Source organism: Mobula hypostoma, chromosome 1, assembly GCF_963921235.1.
Source record: "Mobula hypostoma chromosome 1, sMobHyp1.1, whole genome shotgun sequence".
NCBI lineage: Eukaryota > Metazoa > Chordata > Chondrichthyes > Myliobatiformes > Myliobatidae > Mobula > Mobula hypostoma.
In genome coordinates, this window is record NC_086097.1 from 2,154,226 (window position 1) to 2,173,361 (window position 19,136).

The 19,136-nt window shown below is 43.4% G+C and overlaps 1 protein-coding gene across 2 annotated transcripts; it reads left to right on the forward strand.

The window, feature by feature from the left end:
- The first annotated feature begins 1,747 nt into the window (after positions 1–1,747).
- Positions 1,748–18,097, forward strand: chga (chromogranin A). 2 transcript variants are annotated; one of them, XM_063055528.1, is made up of 7 exons: positions 1,748–1,978; positions 2,289–2,335; positions 2,457–2,550; positions 2,805–2,873; positions 10,841–10,918; positions 11,611–12,446; positions 17,662–18,097. In XM_063055528.1, exons 1-7 carry the CDS (start codon positions 1,936–1,938, stop codon positions 17,743–17,745), a joined length of 1,251 nt encoding a protein of 416 aa, XP_062911598.1. In that variant the 5' UTR covers positions 1,748–1,935; the 3' UTR covers positions 17,746–18,097. The 2 variants fall into 2 exon arrangements, with proteins under 2 accessions (XP_062911598.1, XP_062911688.1); XM_063055618.1 differs by having other exon boundaries at positions 11,611–12,441.
- Positions 18,098–19,136: the final 1,039 nt, after the last annotated feature.

Sequence of the window (19,136 nt, forward strand, 5' to 3'; positions counted from 1 at the left end):
CTGATTAAGGATAGTCAGCACGTGTCTAACCAATCTTATAGAGTTTTTTGAGGAAGTTACCAGGAAAGTTGATGAAGGCAAAGGCTGGTGCAGATCAATGGGAGTAGGAAGTTTAAATGGCTCAGCATGGACTAGATAGGCCAAAGGGCCTTTTTCTGTGCTGTACTTTTTGTGAGTCTATGACTAAATGTGTGGTAATGCACTTTGGTAGAAGGAATAAACAACAGACTATTTCTAAATGGGAAAAAATTCAAAATTCCGAGATGCAAAGGGAGCTGGGAGACCTCAAGCAGGGATCCCTGAAGGTTAGTTTGCAGGTTGAGTCGGTGGTAAGGAAGGCAAATGGATTCATTCTGAGAGCACTTGAATATAAAAACAATAGTGTAACGCTGCTTTGTCAAGACACTGGTGAGGCCTCTCAGGGTATTTTGAGCAGTTTTAGCCCTTTATCTGAGAAAGGTCATGTTGACATTGGAGAGTGCCTAAAGGAGGTTCACAAAAATGGTTCTGGGAATGAGAGGCTTATCATATGAGAAGCATTAGACGTCTCTAGGCCTACAGTTGCCAGAATTTAGAAGAATGAGGGGGAATGTCCTATTGAGTGTTGAAAGGCCTAGATAGACTGGATGTGGAGTGGATGTTTCTTATAGTGGGGAGTGTAAAACCAGAGGGCTCAGCCTTAGAATAGAGGAGTGTTCATTTGGAACAGAGATGAGGAGGAATTTCTTTAGCCAGAGGGTGAATCTGTGGAATTCATTTCCACCGACATCTGTGGAAACCAAGTCATTGCACGTATTTAAGGCAGAGGCTGATGGTGGTTGATTGGTCAGATGTGAAAGGTAATGGAGAAAAGGCAGGAGAATGTATTTGAGGGGGAAATAGATCAGCCATGATGAAATAGTGGAGCAAACTTGATAGGCCAAATGGCCTAATGGGGCTCCTATGCCTTATGGTCTTATAATTCATTCCTGAATTTTGTTTTGGTATAGTACAAATTATGCTGGCGTGCCTTGCTATTATCATTGATATTCTTTTGACAACCTCGGTGCAACAATTTTAACTATTTGTCATCCAACATAAAGATGCTCTGGTTTCCTCCGGCATTCCAAAGATGTACCAGTTAGTAGGTTAACTGGTCATTGTAAATGGTCCTGTGATTAGGCTGGTGTTAAATAGGTGGGTTGCTGGGCTGGAAGAGCCTGTTCTGCCTTGTATTTCTAAATTTAAAAAATAATAATTATTGTTAAAATGCAATGGTGTATTTTACATACCTAGAAAATTCAAAAGTTATTTAAGTAAAGTGTTCTGTACATTCACAAAGAGCTTGCATTGACTAGTTGGGTGCAATGGCCTCCATGGGGAAATATGAAGAAAAATATTTTTGAATGTTGATGCAGAATCCTTTTTGAAAAGCGTTATACATTCACTTTACATTTATAAATATGATCAGAGTGTTCTTGGCGTAGATGGTGGTTTAATAGGTTAAAACAAATTTTGTGGTAGCTGGGGCTTCATACTTTGCGCTTCACATTACCGCTTACATAGTGTTTGAATGTTAGGCAAGGATTGAACCAGCGGATTTCCGGAAAGCCTTTTCTCTGCTCCGAGTGAGAGCAGGATGAAATCACGCCAGGTGGGTTCTGGACTGTTTCTGCTCGCTGGGTCTACCTGGATTGGCTCGGCTTTGGACGCCGCTGGGATTTCATGTGACTGTGCGCGATGTCACATCCGGCTGCTGGTACTTAAAGCTGAAGTTGCTGCTGCAATCCACGCTGGTTCCAGAAACTGCGGCAGACGGCCAGTTCATCGCAATCAGCCTGACAACGCAGCGAAGCCGGTCCTTGTACGTTTTACCTTTGAGGCGAGTTCTGGATTAAACGGCTAGGGGACAGACTACTTTACACCTCTATAGTCCATGCTCATTTTGCCAGAAAAATGATAACCCTGGTATTTTTCGTACTTTTACTCGCGGGGCAAGGTAAGAACGATTAATTGCTTCCTAATTTCTGAGGCTAAATCCACAGTGTGTTATAATTTGTGGGTGGTATTTAAAGAAAAAGTTAAGAGACGGCAAGGACCCTATTTCAGCACCAAGGACAGCGGGGGTTGCTCGGGTCGCTGGCGGAGCGAGTGTGCTCACCAAAATTACGCCGAATGGGCTTTTGGTGTAGTAACAGTTTTAATCCGGCGCTAGAAGTTTAACCCCCTACATCCCGTACTGAAATTCTCTTTGGCTTGTAGGGTAGATTCAACTACATGTCGTTGGCTGTTTTTTTTTTCCCCTGCAGCTTCCTCATCCCCGGTACCCATCCAGCATTCGAAAGCCGACACTAAGGTAAGACCATCTCTGTGAGATTGTTGTTTGACCTCTTTCTGACCTTGACGGTCTTCTCCCTTAGGGCCACTTTCCTCTGAACAACACTAATTGCCGGGCACCTTTTGTACGTGTTTTGTAGGTAATGAATTGTGTTGTAGAGGTCATCTCCGACACGCTGGCCAAACCCAGCCCTTTGCCAATCAGCCCGGAGTGCCTGGACGCTCTCAGGGGAGGTAGGCTAATCTCAGATAACTTCATTTTCATTAAGTTAATTATGAAACCCATTTTCTTTCTTGCGGCAAATGAATTATCGCCTTCATATTCCCACTTTTAAAGACTAAATCGATTTTCGTTTAATTGATTTATAGTCTATAACTAAACTGTAAAATCTACAACTCTCGTTAGCATTAAGTAATTTCAGATACATGGTTAGTGTGCTGAATTTTAATTAATTGTTTACATTTTCCCAATTTTGTAATCCTTGTAGATGAGAGAATAATCGGCGTGCTTCGACATCAAAATCTTCTACGAGAATTGCAGGAACTTGCGGCTGAAGGTATTCACTGGTAACTGTATTACTGTATATTGACCTGAAACCAGGAGCCTTTGTCTTTTTAAGACTGAGAATGTCTCTTGGATATTGTCGTCTCACGTGGAGCAAACACCAAACGAACACTTCCTGTGTCTGTAAACACGATGTATATTCCACAACTTCCCTAAATGAGGAGGAAGAATAATATTCCACTGCACGGCCCTAATATGTTTAATTACTACAGCATCTACCAGACGCAAGTTTCGAAAACTTTTCCCTTTTTGGCTAATGCCTGATAATTGCACTGCTGTAACATAGGTTAATTCCACCTTTCTTCCACTACCAGCTGCTGATCTCCACAACCATGCCTTTATTTCCCTGTAGACCTGTTGTCTCCTACACCCCAGGATGGACTCATTCATTCAGATCTCATTGTCTTGCAGCTAAGCGCCCGAAAGGGAGTCCTTGGCGGCGCGGAGCTCCCGCAGCTGTGCGCTCACTTTGAGGAATTTTGCAATCAATATTCCATGCTTTTGTTTACCTTTTACTATTTGAGCAATTTGATCGAGACACTTCAGCGATGACTGACTCTGACTCCGCCGACCTGGCCCCGTGGCTGAGGACCACAGGCATCCGACTCCTGGATCGGCTTCACTCGCCTCCGAGCTGAACTGGCTCTGTAACTGTGGCCTCTGGTTCACGTTCGGTGTTGTTTACTTGTTTACTTTTTATTGTTTGCACGATTTGTTTTTTTTTTCACACATTGGGTGTTTGATGGTCTTTGTTAGACCATAAGATATAGGAGCAGAATTAGACCATTTGGCCCATTGATCTGCTCTGCCATTTCATCATGGCTGATCCAATTTTCCTCTCAGCCCCAATCTCCTGCCTTCTCTCTGTATCCCTGACTAAACAAGAATCTATCAACCTCTACCTTAAATATACATAAATATATACAGGCTTCCACTGCTGCCTGTGGCATAGAATTCCACAGACTCACCACTCTCTGGATGAAGAAATTCCTCATCTCCATTCTAAAAGTACACGCCTCTATTCTGAGGCTGTGTCCTCTGGTGTTCCTCTCCACAGCCACTCTATCAAGGCCTTTCACCATTCAATAGGTTTTGATGAGGTCACCCCTCATTCTTCTGAATTCTGGTGAATACAGGCCCAGAGCCATCAGATGCTCTTCATATGACAAGCCATCCAATCCTGGAATCATTTTTCTGAACCTCCTTTGAACCCTCTGTAGTTTCAGCACATCCTTTCTAAGATGAGGGGCCCAAATTGGCTCACAATACTCCAGTGCTTTAAAAAGTCTCAACATTACATCCTTGCCTTTATATTCTAGTCCTCTTGAAATGAATGTTAACATCACTTTTGCCTTCCCCACGACAGACTCAACCTGCAAATTAACCTTCAGGGAATCCTGCACAAGAAGTTCCAAGTCCCTTTGTGCCTTAGTTTTTGTAAGAAAATAATCAACCCTTTCACTTCTTCTACCAAAGTACATGACCATACACTCCCAACGCTGTATTCCACCTGCCATTTCTTTGCCCATTCTCCTAATCTATCCAAGTCCTCTGTAGCCTCTCTACTTCCTCAAAATTACCTGCCCCTCCATCTATCTTCATATCATCTGCAAAGTTTGTAACAAAGCCATCAATTCCATCATCCCAAATCATTGACATATAATGTAAAAAGAATCAGTCCCAACACAGACCACTGTGGAACACCACTAGTCACCGACAGCCAATCAGAAAAGGCTCCCTTTATTCCCACTCTTTGCCTCCTGCCAATCAACAACTGCTTTATCCTTTCTAGATTCTTTCCTGTAATATATTATGGGCCTGTAGTAGCCTCGTGTGGCACCTTGTCAAAGACCTTCAGAAAATCCAAGTACACAACACCAACCAACTCTCCTTTCTCTATCCTGCTTGTTATTTCTTCAAATAATTCCAACAGCTTTGTTAGGCAAGATCCCCCCTTGAGGAAACTATGCTCACTATGTGCTAGTGCTTTCCACTGTGAAGACTGATGGAAAATACTTATTCAGTTTGTCCATTTCCTTGTCCCCCATTACCACCTCTCCAGCATCATTTTCCAGCCATCTGATATCCACCTTGCCCCTCTTTTACACTTTATGCATCTGAAGAAACTCTTGGTATCTTCTTTAATATTATTGGCTAGCTTACTTTCATATTCCATTTTTATCTTAATGATTTTTTTAGTTGCCTTCTGCTGGTTTTTAAAAGCTTCTCAATCCTTTAACTTCACAGTAGTGTTTGCTCTGTTATATGTTGGTTTTGACTTCTCTAGTTAGCCATGGTTGTGTCATCTATCCTTTAGAATCCTCTGCTGTCATCCCTGCCAGTGTTCTTTTCCAACCTTAAGCTCTGTAATCAATTCTGGTTATTGCACAATGCCCAATTGAGCATAACTGACCCCCACGTGGGCCCAACCATTAGCTGCTCTAAAAAGCCATCTCACAGGCATTCTGGAAAGTTACCCTCTTGAAATCCAGCACTAACCTGATTTTCCCAATCTATCTGCACATTGAAATCCCCCATGACTACAGAAACATTGCCTTTTGGCGTGGGTTTTCTATCTCCCATTGTAATTTGTAGACCACACCCTTACTACTGTTTGGGGGTCTGTACACAACTGCCAAAGTATCTTTTTACCCTTGCAGTTGCTTAGCCCAAGAAATAGTGGATGCATTAGTGATAATTTTTCAAAACTCGTTAGATTCTGGACTAGTTCCTGAGGATTGGAGGGTGGCTAATGTAACCCCACTTTAAAAAAGGAGGGAGAGAGAAACCAGGGAATTATAGACCGGTTAGCCTAACGTCGGTGGTGGGGAAACTGCTAGAGTCAGTTATCAAAGATGTGATAACAGCACATTTGGAAAGCGGTGAAATGATCGGACAAAGTCAGCATGGATTTGTGAAAGGAAAATCATGTCTGACGAATCTCATAGAATTTTTTGAGGATGTAACTAGTAGAGTGGATAGGGGAGAACCAGTGGATGTGGTATATTTGGATTTTCAAAAGGCTTTTGACAAGGTCCCACACAGGAGATTAGTGTGCAAACTTAAAGCACACGGTATTGGGGGTAAGGTATTGGTGTGGGTGGAGAATTGGTTAGCAGACAGGAAGCAAAGAGTGGGAATAAACGGGACCTTTTCAGAATGGCAGGTGGTGACTAGTGGGGTACCGCAAGGCTCAGTGCTGGGACCCCAGTTGTTTACAATATATGGTAATGACTTGGATGAGGGAATTAAATGCAGCATCTCCAAGTTTGCGGATGACACGAAGTTGGGTGGCAGTGTTAGCTGTGAGGAGGATGCAGAGTGACTTGGATAGGTTGGGTGAGTGGGCAAATTCATGGCAGATGCAATTTAATGTGGATAAATGTGAAGTTATCCACTTTGGTGGCAAAAACAGGAAAACAGATTATTATCTGAATGGTGGCCGATTAGGAAAAGGGGAAGTGCAACGAGACCTGGGTGTCATTATACACCAAGTCATTGAAAGTGGGCATGCAGGTACAGCAGGCGGTGAAAAAGGCGAATGGTATGCTGGCATTTATAGCGAGAGGATTCAAGTACAGGAGCAGGGAGGTACTACTGCAGTTGTACAAGGCCTTGGTGAGACCACACCTGGAGTATTGTGTGCAGTTTTGGTCCCCTAATCTGAGGAAAGACATTCTTGCCATAGAGAGAGTACAAAGAAGGTTCACCAGATTGATTCCTGGGATGGCAGGACTTTCATATGAAGAAAGACTGGATGAACTGGGCTTGTACTCGTTGGAATTTAGAAGATTGAGGGGGGATCTGATTGAAACGTATAAGATCCTAAAGGGATTGGACAGGCTAGATGCAGGAAGATTGTTCCCGATGTTGGGAAAGTCCAGAACGAGGGGTCACAGTTTGAGGATAAAGGGGAAGCCTTTTAGGACCGAGGTTAGGAAAAACTTCTTCACACAGAGTGGTGAATCTGTGGAATTCTCTGCCACAGGAAACAGTTGAGGCCAGTTCATTGGCTATATTTAAGAGGGAGTTGGATATGGCCCTTGTGGCTAAAGGGATCAGGGGGTATGGAGGGAAGGCTGGGGAGGGGTTCTGAGTTGGATGATCAGCCATGATCATAATAAATGGCGGTGCAGGCTCGAAGGGCCGAATGGCCTACTCCTGCACCTATTTTCTATGTTCTATGCAGTGATTCAACACCTTCTCACCTTGTATCACCTCTTCCAGATGATCTCATTTCATTTTTTACCTTCCTGCCTGTCCTTTTGATACACTGAGTATCTTTGGACATTAAGCTCCCAGCTATAATCTTCTTTCAGCCATAATTCCATGATGCCCACAACATCACACCTGCCAAACCGTAACTGTGCTACAAGTTCATCTACCTTGTTCCATATACTGCACCATTCAAATATAACACCTTCAGTGCTGTATTCACCCTTGCTGATTTTGTCTGCCTTTTACATTGTAAATTCTGCTGACTATTTTGCCCCCCTCAACAGCCCTCCTCACTACACATTGTCTCTGTCTGCAAACAAGCTACCCCATCTTCAGCACTATCAACATACACAAAAACACAGCAGGCCAGGCAGCATCTCTAGGAAGAAGTACAGTTGACGTTTCGGGCCGAGACCCTTCGTCAGGACTAACTGAAGGAAGAGTGAGTAAGAGATTTGAAAGTGGGAGGGGAGGAGGAGATCCAAAATGATAGGAGAAGACAGGAGGGGGAGGGATGGAGCCAAGAGCTGGACAGGTGATAGGCAAAAGGGATATGAGAGGATCATGGGACAGGAGGCCCAGGGAGAAGGAAAAGTGGGGGGGGGGCGGGGGGAGGAGACCAGAGGATGGGAAAGGGGTATAGTGAGAGGGACAGAGGGAGAAAAAACAATAATAGGGGATGGGGTACGAAGGGGAGGTGGGACATTAACAGAAGTTAGGGAAGTCAATGTTCATACCAACTGTATGATTACATCAACTGCACCTCTTCCTAGAGATGCTGCCTGGGCTGCTGTGTTCACCAGCATTTTTGTGTGTGTTGCTTGAATTTCCAGCAACTGCAGATTTCCTCATGTTCAGCACTATCATCTGCCTTTCCCACACTGCAATATATGCGGCTCTGGACACTAGTCACACCATGCTCAGTCTTTTGATTCCTGACTTTGTCTCGGGTCTCACCAACATCTGCCTCCACAACCTCTCCAGTACCTGTTCTGGCACTCAGATTCCCATCCTCCTGCATCTCTAGTTTAAACCCCACTGTGAAGCATTAACAAACCTTCCACTAGGGTATTAGTCCCCCTCCAGTTCAGGTGCAAACCGTCCCTATCGCTATCCCCTTCCTCACTCTTTACTTCACCCCCTCTGCCTCTCCTGGTTTCACTTGTCACCTCAGAATCAGAATCAGGTTCATTATCACCGGCTTGTGACGTGAAATGTGTTAACTTAGCAGCAGCAATTCAATGCAATACATAACAAAAGAAGAAAAACAAAATATAATAATAAATAAGTAAATCAATTACGATATACGTATATTGAATAGATTTAAAGTTGTGCAAACAAACAGAAATAACATATATTTGAAAAGTGAGGTAGTGTTCACGGGTTCAATGTCCATTTAGAAATCGGATGGCAGGGGGGGAAGAAGCTGTTCCTGAATCACTGAGTGTGTGCCTTCAGGCTTCTGTACCTCCTACCTGATGGTAACAGTGAGAAAAGGGCATGTCCTGGGTGCTGGAGGTCCTTAATAATGGACGCTGCCTTTCTGAGACACCGCTCCTTGAAGATGTCCTGGGTACTTTGTAGGCTAGTACCCAAGACAGAGCTGACTAAATTTATGACCCTCTGAAGCTTCTTTCGGTCCTGTGCAGTAGCCCCTCCATACCAGACAGTGATGCAGCCTGTCAGAATGCTCTCCATGGTACAACTATAGAAGTTTTTGAGTGTATTTGTTGACGTACCAAATCTCTTCAAACTCCTAATGAAGTATAGCTGCTGTGTTGCCTTCTTTATAACTACATCAATATGTTGGGACCAGGTTAGGTCCTCAGAGATCGTGACGCCCAGGAACTTGAAACTGCTCACTCTCTCCACTTCTGATCCCTCTGTGAGGATTGGTTTGTGTTCCTTCATCTTACCCTTCCTGAAGTCCACAATCAGCTCTTTCATCTTACTGACATTGAGTGCGAAGTTGTTGAACATATAGAATAGTACAGCACAGTACAGGCCCTTCGGCCCACAATGTTGTGCCGACCCTTAAACCCTGCCTCCCATATAACGCCCCCACCTTAAATTCTGAGTGCCAGGTTGTTGCTGTGACACCACTCCACTAGTTGGCATATCTCACTCCTGTACGTCCTCTCATCACCACCAGAGATTCTACCAACGATGGTTGTATCAACAGCAAATTTATAGATGGTGTTTGAGCTATGCCTAGACACACAGACTGTGTATATAGAGAGAGTAGAGCAGTGGGCTAAGCACACACCCCTGAGGTGCACCAGTGTTGATCGTCAGTGAGGAGGAGATGTTGTCACCAATCCACAGAGATTGTGGTCTTCCGGTTAGGAAGTCGAGGATCCGACTGCAGAGGGAGGTACAGAGGCCCAGGTTCTGCAGCTTCTCAATCAGGATTGTGGGAATGCTGGAGTTAAATACCTACACCTTTGTATTTCTTCCTCCCCTCTCCCTTCGTCTTACTCTGACTTCTCATCTTTCTTTGCAGTCCTGATGAAGGCCCTCATTCCAAAATATGGAATGTTTACTCTTTCCCACAGACGCTGCCTGACCTGCTGATTTCCTCCGGCATTTTGTGCGTGTTTTGCTTTGGATTTCTAGCATCTGCAGATTTTCTCTTGTTTCTGATGGGGTATATCTTGCAGAGCTGCAGCCTCATAGTTGAAGTAAGCCAGATTTAATTTTGATATTGTGAGGCTGTCTATGTGGAATTTGCACACTTTCGGTGACTGCATGGGTATCATCCAGTCGTTCTGCTTTCCAGCCATAGAGTTGTGGGTCAATTGGCAATTATAAATTGCCCTTCGTGTGTAATTGGTGCATTATCAGTATCTATGCAATGGGCTGAAGGGCCTGGCCCAAGCTCTATCACTCTGTCATTCTGATGTCTGCCATGATCCGCAATAGCCCATGTTTGATAACAGTCCTGCAATATATGGAATAGAGGTGATGGCTACTGCAGTGTGGCAAGAAAGATCAGTATGTTTTGGAACTGCCCATTAGTCCACTGAGGAACCAAAGAACATCTCTCTTTTGCAAATCCTATTTACCCAACGTTGAGTGCAGCATCTCCATTGGGGTGCATTCCACTCCACCAGAATGTAGAAGGCATCCAGGGTGAAGTCTCGGCTCTGTTATAGCCATTGGTTCTGATTGTATCTCACCAGCTAAAACAAAGACACTATCACGGCTGTCGGCCCAGTCAATCCAAGACCCAAGAGATGGTGGAAATCCAGAGTAACACACAAAACGCTGGAGAAACCCAACATCTCGGGCAGCGTCTGTGGAGGGAAATGAAAAGCCAGAGGTGGAGCAGTTAATGTGGTACTATTGCAGGTCATAACATCAGTGTTTAGGGTTCAATCCTGGGATCTTCCAAGAGGATTATACAACCTTCCTGTGAGCATGTGTGTTTCCTCCGGGTGCTCTGGTTTCCTCGCACAGTCCAAATACATTCCCATAGTAGATTAACTGGTCATTGTAAATTGTCTTGTGATAAGGCAGAGGTTAAATAATTGGGTTGCTGCATTTGCAGCACAACTCAGTGGATTGGATGTATCTCTAAAATAAAGATTATTCTTGATGATAACAGACTACACAAAACTGGAAATACCAAGGGAGGCAATGATACTTAAGTTCTGTAAAATCCAACCAGCTCTGGCTGAGAATGAAAATCTAATCCCTACTTTGTTTCCATAACAAATGTTCTTTGAAATTTTCGTTCAGGGGCCAATGAGAAGGCAGTTCGGAAGAAGCAAAGCGACAATTATGAACAGAAGCAACCTGCAGCTCTCAAGAACTACGGTAACGTAAAGATACCATCATTAGGCTGGTGGTGAGGTAACCCGCAAGGGCAACACTGTAAAAGTTCAGCTTAATCCAAATATCTGGGTTGCAGTTGATATTTCTAATCAGTTATGAAACATTAGCCAAATGTTTATGCAGCATGTGGGATAAAAGTATTTGTATGAGGAAGCAATTTTAGTTTCCAAATATTATTCAGTTGAGCCTGCATAGACTACATAATCAACAATATGCTGTAGTTAATTAGATGCTCCAGCACTTGTAAGGCTGTAACCACATATACCCTGAGAGCAGCATATTGCAGATGTTTACAACTGGCAGGGAGATTGTTTAGGAGAGCTCCAGCATTCATGCCTTGCTATCTCTGCGGTGGAGAAACGGGTTGCATGGTGGGGAATGGAGATGGTATTAATTTAAGATGAACTCCGGTAAACAATGGATAACCAGTTTGCCTTCGTATCTCTGAAAATGTAGGGACAGATTTGTCATTGGCTGATGGATTCAAGTGTTGTCACATATATTCCCCTCCTAGTATTCAGTTCTACATTTGGATGTCTAACATCCACCAATAATTAAAGGCCCTGTTTTTTGGAAATTATATGTTTGCCGTTTGTGAGATATGATAATTAAGCAAAAACCAAATATTCAAGATGAGTTTTGAAATTTCACTTGGTGTATCGATTGCTTTGCAGATGAACCTCAAGAGAATCCAGCAGACGACCAACAAAGATCCAGCACTGAGAACGTGGACATTAGGGACGAGGAGGAGGAGACCACAAAGGAGAAACTACCTGGTGTACGAAGACACAGCCTTGAGGATACAACTACTGACTTGAACAGCACTACAACAGACCGAGGCAGAGGAGTTACAAAGAGAATTCCAGTAGAAGATGAGCCAATGAAAAGTGAATCCTTCTCCAATAAATACGAGGACCAATCCCAGGATCAGCAGCAAACTGAGGAGCAAAGTACAGAGGCACATGATGATGAGGACACTGAAGAAGCGGGCGAAGATCTCATCAAAGCGAATGATGATGAGGAAGAAAGCAACAGCCATTATGAAGACAGTAAGGATGAGGAGCTAACCTACAGTGAAGAGCCTCCACAAGAAGGCTGGGGAGATGAAGCGGCTGACAGTGACAGTTCAGAGTTGGAGGAAAATGGGAAGGCCTCAGATGAAGAAATAAGGTCTAAAGAGAACAAGAATTCGGAAAAAGAAGAGGAAGAATATTCAAGCAAGAATGATGAAAAGGATGACTTGTCTGAAGAGTGGGAGGGGAATAAACAAAAGGTGGATGAATTTGCTCCAGAGATGAAGTTGAGAAAGTATGAAGCAGGTGACGAAGATAAATTGATCAGAGTTGAAAATCCAAAAGTACACAGCAGACATGGCCATTTCCAACACTTGCAGGGAAACAGAAGATCTCATGCTGAGGAAGGTCGACAGAAAGAGAAAATGTTCATTGCATCATCTGCATTGCGAAAAAGGCTTGATGTAGAGGAAGGAAGTGCCACCAGGAAAAGTGAGGTTTGTGCTTGGCTGTTGTATTGTGATGTTTCCCATTGGTAGTCATCTGGATTAAGGTCATGCCTGAAAGCCTTTGCTCCACTATGGTGCTTGGGGGAGCAGATGGTTCTGTAGCTTAGCAACTGCAGGTAAGCTTTTAACCTCCGTCCCTCGGGAGAACAGTTCATCACCGGCAGAAAAGCAAGCAACTGGCTGCCTTTCCGTCTGATATCTTCAACCTTGATGGGTTGAGACAAAAATCTGTGATATTCATATCCAGTTAAGCGTTGGCTCAGGGTCATTTATCTAGTGGAGGGGTTCCCAACCTGGGGTCACAGAGTCCTCAGTTAATGGCATCAGAAATGGTTGGGAACAAATCTGAAACAAATGGAAGTGAAAATCACTGGATTTAAAATGCATTGCCAATTCTCCATAACCAGCTCTTCCTCAATTTGCATATGTTAATTTTATTTAATGAGATCAATGTTATTAACTATGACAAGGAAAGATGCTTCAAGAAGTATATTACACAAGTGCGTACTGGATCAATATTTGCACTAACACTCAACAGGAGATGTGAGGGGCCATCGAAGGTTTTAGCTGAAGGGCCAAATGGTTCCTTCACTGGAAACTGGAGAGAAGCTATTGAGTCTTGAATGGTGAAGAAAACTGCACATTGAAAGAGGAAATTGTGCATAACAACAGGTCGTTAAATTGTTTTTACTTAATAAATAAGGGTAATGACTAATCGGCATAGTTTACAAACAGGGCCACCTGTCACACCTGGAACTGGGAAATGCTGAAGTGTTCCAAACAGAACCTAGTGGACGGAGCATGAAATGACAGTCTCAATCCCAACATTCTCAAGGGCAATTCCAAAATTGTGGAAACCAGACCCTTGAAAAGAAAGTTAACTATAAATGTACCAAGTACAGACTTTTTTTAAATTATAAAAGTATTGGAATGTCCTGCCATTTAAATTTTTTGTAGAAATAATTTTATGAATTCTACAAAGAATTTAAATGGTAGGACATTCCAATATAATGATGCCATGTAGGAAAGGGATACAAAGTACCACACAGATTTCTGACAATTTTCGCCAGTATCCATATTGCACTCGTCAAAGTTGCTGGTGAACGCAGCAGGCCAGGCAGCATCTCTAGGAAGAGGTACAGTCGACGTTTCAGGCCGAGACCCTTCGTCAGGACTAACTGAAGGAAGAGTGAGTAAGAGATTTGAAAGTGGGAGGGGGAGGGGGAGATCCAAAATGATAGGAGAAGACAGAAGGTGGAGGGATGGAGCCAAGAGCTGGACAGGTGATAGGCAAAAGGGGATACGAGAGGATCATGGGACAGGAGGCCCAGGGAGAAGGAAAAGGGGTGGGGGGAAACCCAGAGGATGGGCAAGGGGTATAGTCAGAGGGACAGAGGGAGAAAAAGGGGGGGGGAGGGAGAGAGAGAGAGAGAATGTGTGGGGTTCTTGCTACCTTTCCATGTCTGTATCTCAGGATGATCTTCTCGTACTTTCCAGTTGCCTCTAAACTGCGTCTACACTGTTGGCTTCAGAAACTTCTGGTGGTATTAAGTTCTACATTCTCATTGGTCTTTGGAAGTTTTTATTTTCTCTGGAAATCCTCACTGGTCTTTTGGAAACAATTGAGCTTTCCCATCACCAGAACAGAAGTGTCTTTCTATTTCTGATGGCACAGAGAAACGGAAGTAAAACCTCCAGGTTTCAGAGCAAGTGGTCCAGTATTTTGTTGACCCACGTTTGATAAAATTTCTCTGCAGTAACGGGACTTTGTGGTGCTTTCAGTAGGGTACAACTGTACAGAAACACTGAATGAGAGTCTTTGAGTTGGGTGATAAAGGGAGCGGGTTTTGTAAAGTGTTTTAAACGTGAGAAGCAGCTGTTGAGATAATTGTAGCCCTGGTTGTCTACAGTGCAATGCTAAGCATGATGCAATTAAATGTGCCTGAAGACAGTTCTGCTAAAGGCACAGAGCCCCACGCTCGATGCTTGAGGAACAGCTTCTTCCCCTCTGCCAGCAGATTTCTGCAAGGACAATGAGCCCACACACACCACCTCACTTTCTTTGGTGTGTGTGTGTGTGTGGTTTTTGTTATCAGATATTGCAGTTTACTGCTGCTGCAAAACAGCAAATTTCACAAGTGCCAGCAATATTAAACCTGATTGTGATTCTCTCCCTAATGTGCCTGAAAGATAGTTCAATGCTGTGGGTACATTCTAATAACTTCGTGTGTATACTTGATGATTAATGGCAAATGCCTATATTCCCCTGGGGGAAACTGCAACACAGACTGACAAATAACTTCAGTAGGTGTGAGTTTCTGCTGGTACCTACCACGTGAAGATGCTGTTTTCTATTGTTCCCAGAATGTCAGAGAGCAACAACCCTGACCATGGGTTCACATACACCGACAAAGGACTGCCGAGGTCACTCTGATATCTATCAGGAGCTCTGCATACACAGGGCCCTGAGCATTATCAGTCATCCCTCCCATTTGTCCAACAATTTCTCCCCCACCCCCATCAGACAGGAGGTACTGTAGCATTAAGACAAGCACTGTTAGGATGGGAAACAGCTTCGCCCCTCAGACCATGTGACTACTGAACTCCCAGCCACCACCCAGGTCTCATGTATTTTAACTTCAGTCATAAGTGCACTTTATTATTTGTTAATTAATTTGTGGTATTATTACCTGTGTTATATGTACTGTGTTGTGCACCTTGGTCCAGAGGAATGTTTCGTTTGGTGGTATACGTGTGCATACGGTTGAACCATGAACCTGAACCTGAACCTGGCTGCCAACTTGACGAACGCTACGTTTTCCACCCACCACCACTTTTGCAGAATTTCACACAGTAGATTTGCGTGAATTGAAGAAGATTACATATGAGTAATTGAAGAAGGTTACTTGCTACTCCTCAGGTTCACCCACAGTGTGGATAGTGGCATTCAATGGGAGGGCTCGATGGAAAGCTGAGAAACAAAGAGTAACAGAATGAGCAGCGAGGGGATCTTATTGAAATGTGTAATTAAGTATGCACTGCTAGTATCACTGAACTGACACCACTAGATTAATATTGGTACAATAACACTCGCAGTTTCATACCAGTGACAAACTTGTGATATCTAACGTGAGATCTGAGGCTCCACTTGTCTGTGAAATTAAGAGGAGAGGCGCTCCAAGATACTAGTTTCCTCTGACAGCCTAGTAGCTAGCTACAATCACACTGCACTCCAACTTCTGTGCAAAACAAAATCTTGTTTTTTTTTTTGCAAAACTGCTTTAAGTGAAAATTGATTTTGTAAGTAGCAAACAGCACCTTAGCAACACGGGTGTGCTGCTCTCACATCTGAGGTGCAATGTAGCAGAGGCATGAATCTGTAAATGTGCTTTATTTATGACTGAAGAGGCCAAGTCATTGGGTATATCTAAAGCAGAGATTGGTAAGCTCGTGATTAGTCCGAGTGTCAAAGGATACAGGGACAAGGCAGGAGAGTGGGATTGAGAGGGATAATGAATCAGCCGTGATGGAATGGCAGAGCAGACCCAATGGGCCAAATGGACTAATTTGCTCCTATGTCTTATTTTCATCTCATTAGTCATCAGGAAAAAGGTGCATGGACTCTTGTATTGGGGTTTAGTATATTTTGCTAATTGACCCCCCCCCCCCACCCCTCGGAGACTCGTATTGTTCTGGAATCCATTCCCCACTTGGTGCGGCTAAAGTTCAGGGCTCACTGAGTGACCAGGTCAGGAAACCCCGGACTTAACCCACTGTGGTTTACATATTTTACCAACATAATTATTAACCTGCCTTTTTAAGTTGTTTTTAAACTTTGGTAATCCAAAAAATCACGATATCCTTTGCAGCCCTGGTACATTACTCTGGGCTAGACGACACAATGAAGCATTTAGTGCAGATCCATTTGAAACTGAGAGCAGAGCTTAAATGGGGCACTGTGGAGTCACCTTGAAAATAAACTGTACGAATGGCTGAAGCACAGAATTGTCAAATTAAAACCACTGCTGTGTACGTACATCTACTGATGCCTCTGGACACATCTTCAGTGATGTTCCTGGAACCATCAAGTGTTTTGGGTCTTTCAACATCATACAACCTCCTCCAGGTGACCCAGCCGGGGCTGATCAGACCCCAGCTTGTGTCCAGATGGCAAGCTACTTATGACTCCATGGCTCCCCTCTTTTGAGCCACAGCCATCTTGAAGCCATCTTGAGGCCCTCTCTGCCGCATCCACACATCTGATGAACCCAAAGGAGTTGCCATTCAGCATTCAGCTCGATGTAGAACTGCCTTAGGGACTCCAGCTCCAGATTTTTCCACTGGATTTACTCCCGAATCCTTCCCCATGAGTGGGTGTAGCCACAAGGCAGCAGAGGTTTGAGATCAGAGTTTTCCTTCTAGATGAGCTGCTGACTACAGCTAATGAGCCCCATCTGCCCAAAGCGACTGATCTTATAGTGTCAGTAACCAGCCTTTGCTCCTTTTCTTGTCAGTAGAAATGGTTCTGCCACACTTAGTAGCTAAGCCACACACGAAGGCCAGGAGCTGGACTTGGTTGTCAGAGGCTATTTGAGGTGACGCCATTGAGAGCATTTAATTGGAGCTTGTCCCCATTATCACCCCCGGCTATAACGACCTTAAGAAACCTTAACAATATCTCACAAAATGTAGAATATGTATTGTCTATATTGAAGAGCCTTGACCTGAAATGTCGACTGTTTATTCCTTTCCATAGATGCTGTCTGACCTGCTGAGTTCCTCCAGCATTTTGTGTGTGTTACTCTAGAATATTATTTTTGCATTCAACTCCCATTACAATACGACTTTATAGATCAATTACGTTTTTATAATTTATTTAAAAATAGTTTTATTCTGGTTGAACCATCATAGAGCTTTGATTATTTGTAACCTGCTTTTAGGAGACAAGGATCAATCTGGGTCTTGGAAGTTCCCTCAAACTATTCAAACTGCAATTTTCGTGACAGTACAAATGCTTAGTGAAGGGAAAAACTGTCAATATTCAGTCTTAAGTATAGCAATCACTCTTTCCATTAGTCATTCATTTCCAATTTTGGTAACATTTTTAATTTCAAAGTGCCCGTTTTCTTGGTCTGAGAGTGTATTTAAATAACTTTAATAATATTAATAATTAATAATATCTAAATACTTTATATTTTCCCAGGATCACGAAGTGGAGAGCTTGGAAGAGATCGAAAGTGAACTTGAAGCAATGGCGAGGAGGTTACACCAGATGCGTAGTCGTTAAATGTGGTGCTACAAAGATTAATAATGAAGTGACTATTAGCACCTTCAAAGTACACTTTGTTTGACAAGTAATATTTTATCAAATTCATCATGAGCGCCCAAACCATCTTCTTTTTTCCCTTTGAGGTGCTATCATATTGCTTGCTAAAATCATTTTGCTCCTTTTTATTTAGGGCAACTCTCTTTGTGCAGTAGCTGAATGAACTTTCAATATTTTACTTATGGATTAAAATGCAATGGCTTTCTAGAACTTTATGGAACAATATGAAATTAGTATTGTGCTTGGTCACTGCCTGTACCAAGCCAAACTAATTGTACTGTATATCCAATTTATGTAATTAAAATAACTTAGCCCATGATCTCTGTATCATCTTTTCATTTTGGTGGGGGACAAAAAGAAGTTTAACATTTGGATGCTGATTGAGGAATAACAGGAAGGCCTTGAGGGGAGGTGGTTTACTAGGCTGTTACAGGCAGTTATAAGGAAGGCTAGAATAATTATAACAAGAAAACCTGCAGATGCTGGAAATCCAGAGCAACACACACAAAATGGTGGAGGAACTCAGCAGGTCAGGCAGCATTGGTGGCCATTTTGGGCTGAGACTCCTCCTCGGGCTGAGACTCCTCCTCAGGCTGAGGGTAGCAGACACCAACAGAATCAACAAACTCATTCGTAAGGCCAGTGATGTTGTGGGGATGGAACTGGACTCTCTCACGGTTGTGTCTGAAAAGAGGATGCTGTCTAAGTTGCATGCCATCTTGGTCAATGTCTCCCATCCACTACCTAATGGACTGGTTGGGCACAGGAGTACATTCAGCCAGAGACTCATTCCACCGAGATGCAACACAGAGCATCATAGGAAGTCATTCCTGCCTGTGGCCATCAAACTTTACAACCCCTCCCTTGGAGGGTCAGACACCCTGAGCCAATAGGCTGGTCCTGGACTTATTTCCTGGCATAATTTACAAATTACTATTTAATTATTTATGGTTTTATTACTATTTATGGTGCAACTGTAACGAAAACTAATTTCCCCTGGGATCAATTAACTATGACTATGACTATGTGGAATCAAAAATAAAAGAGAAGGGTGAGGGGGGTACAATTTTGATCAATTAATCTTCCCTTGAACTAGAATGAAAAGAGAGGTTAGATACAGACTGCCTTCAGGAGTTCAGAATGGGAGAGGTTGTGGCGTTCAGGCGTATCATCTGCAAGAACTCTGAACAGATTTTCAGATACAGCATTATTTACTGCTGAGCTCTGCAGTTCTATGTTAAATGCCCCAGAGGCAGTGACTGGCAGCAGTTAATGATTACAGATGCAGGAAATCTGATGCTTAAAGACAAGCTGCAGGAGAATATTTCCAGATGCAGGATGCATCAGCGGAG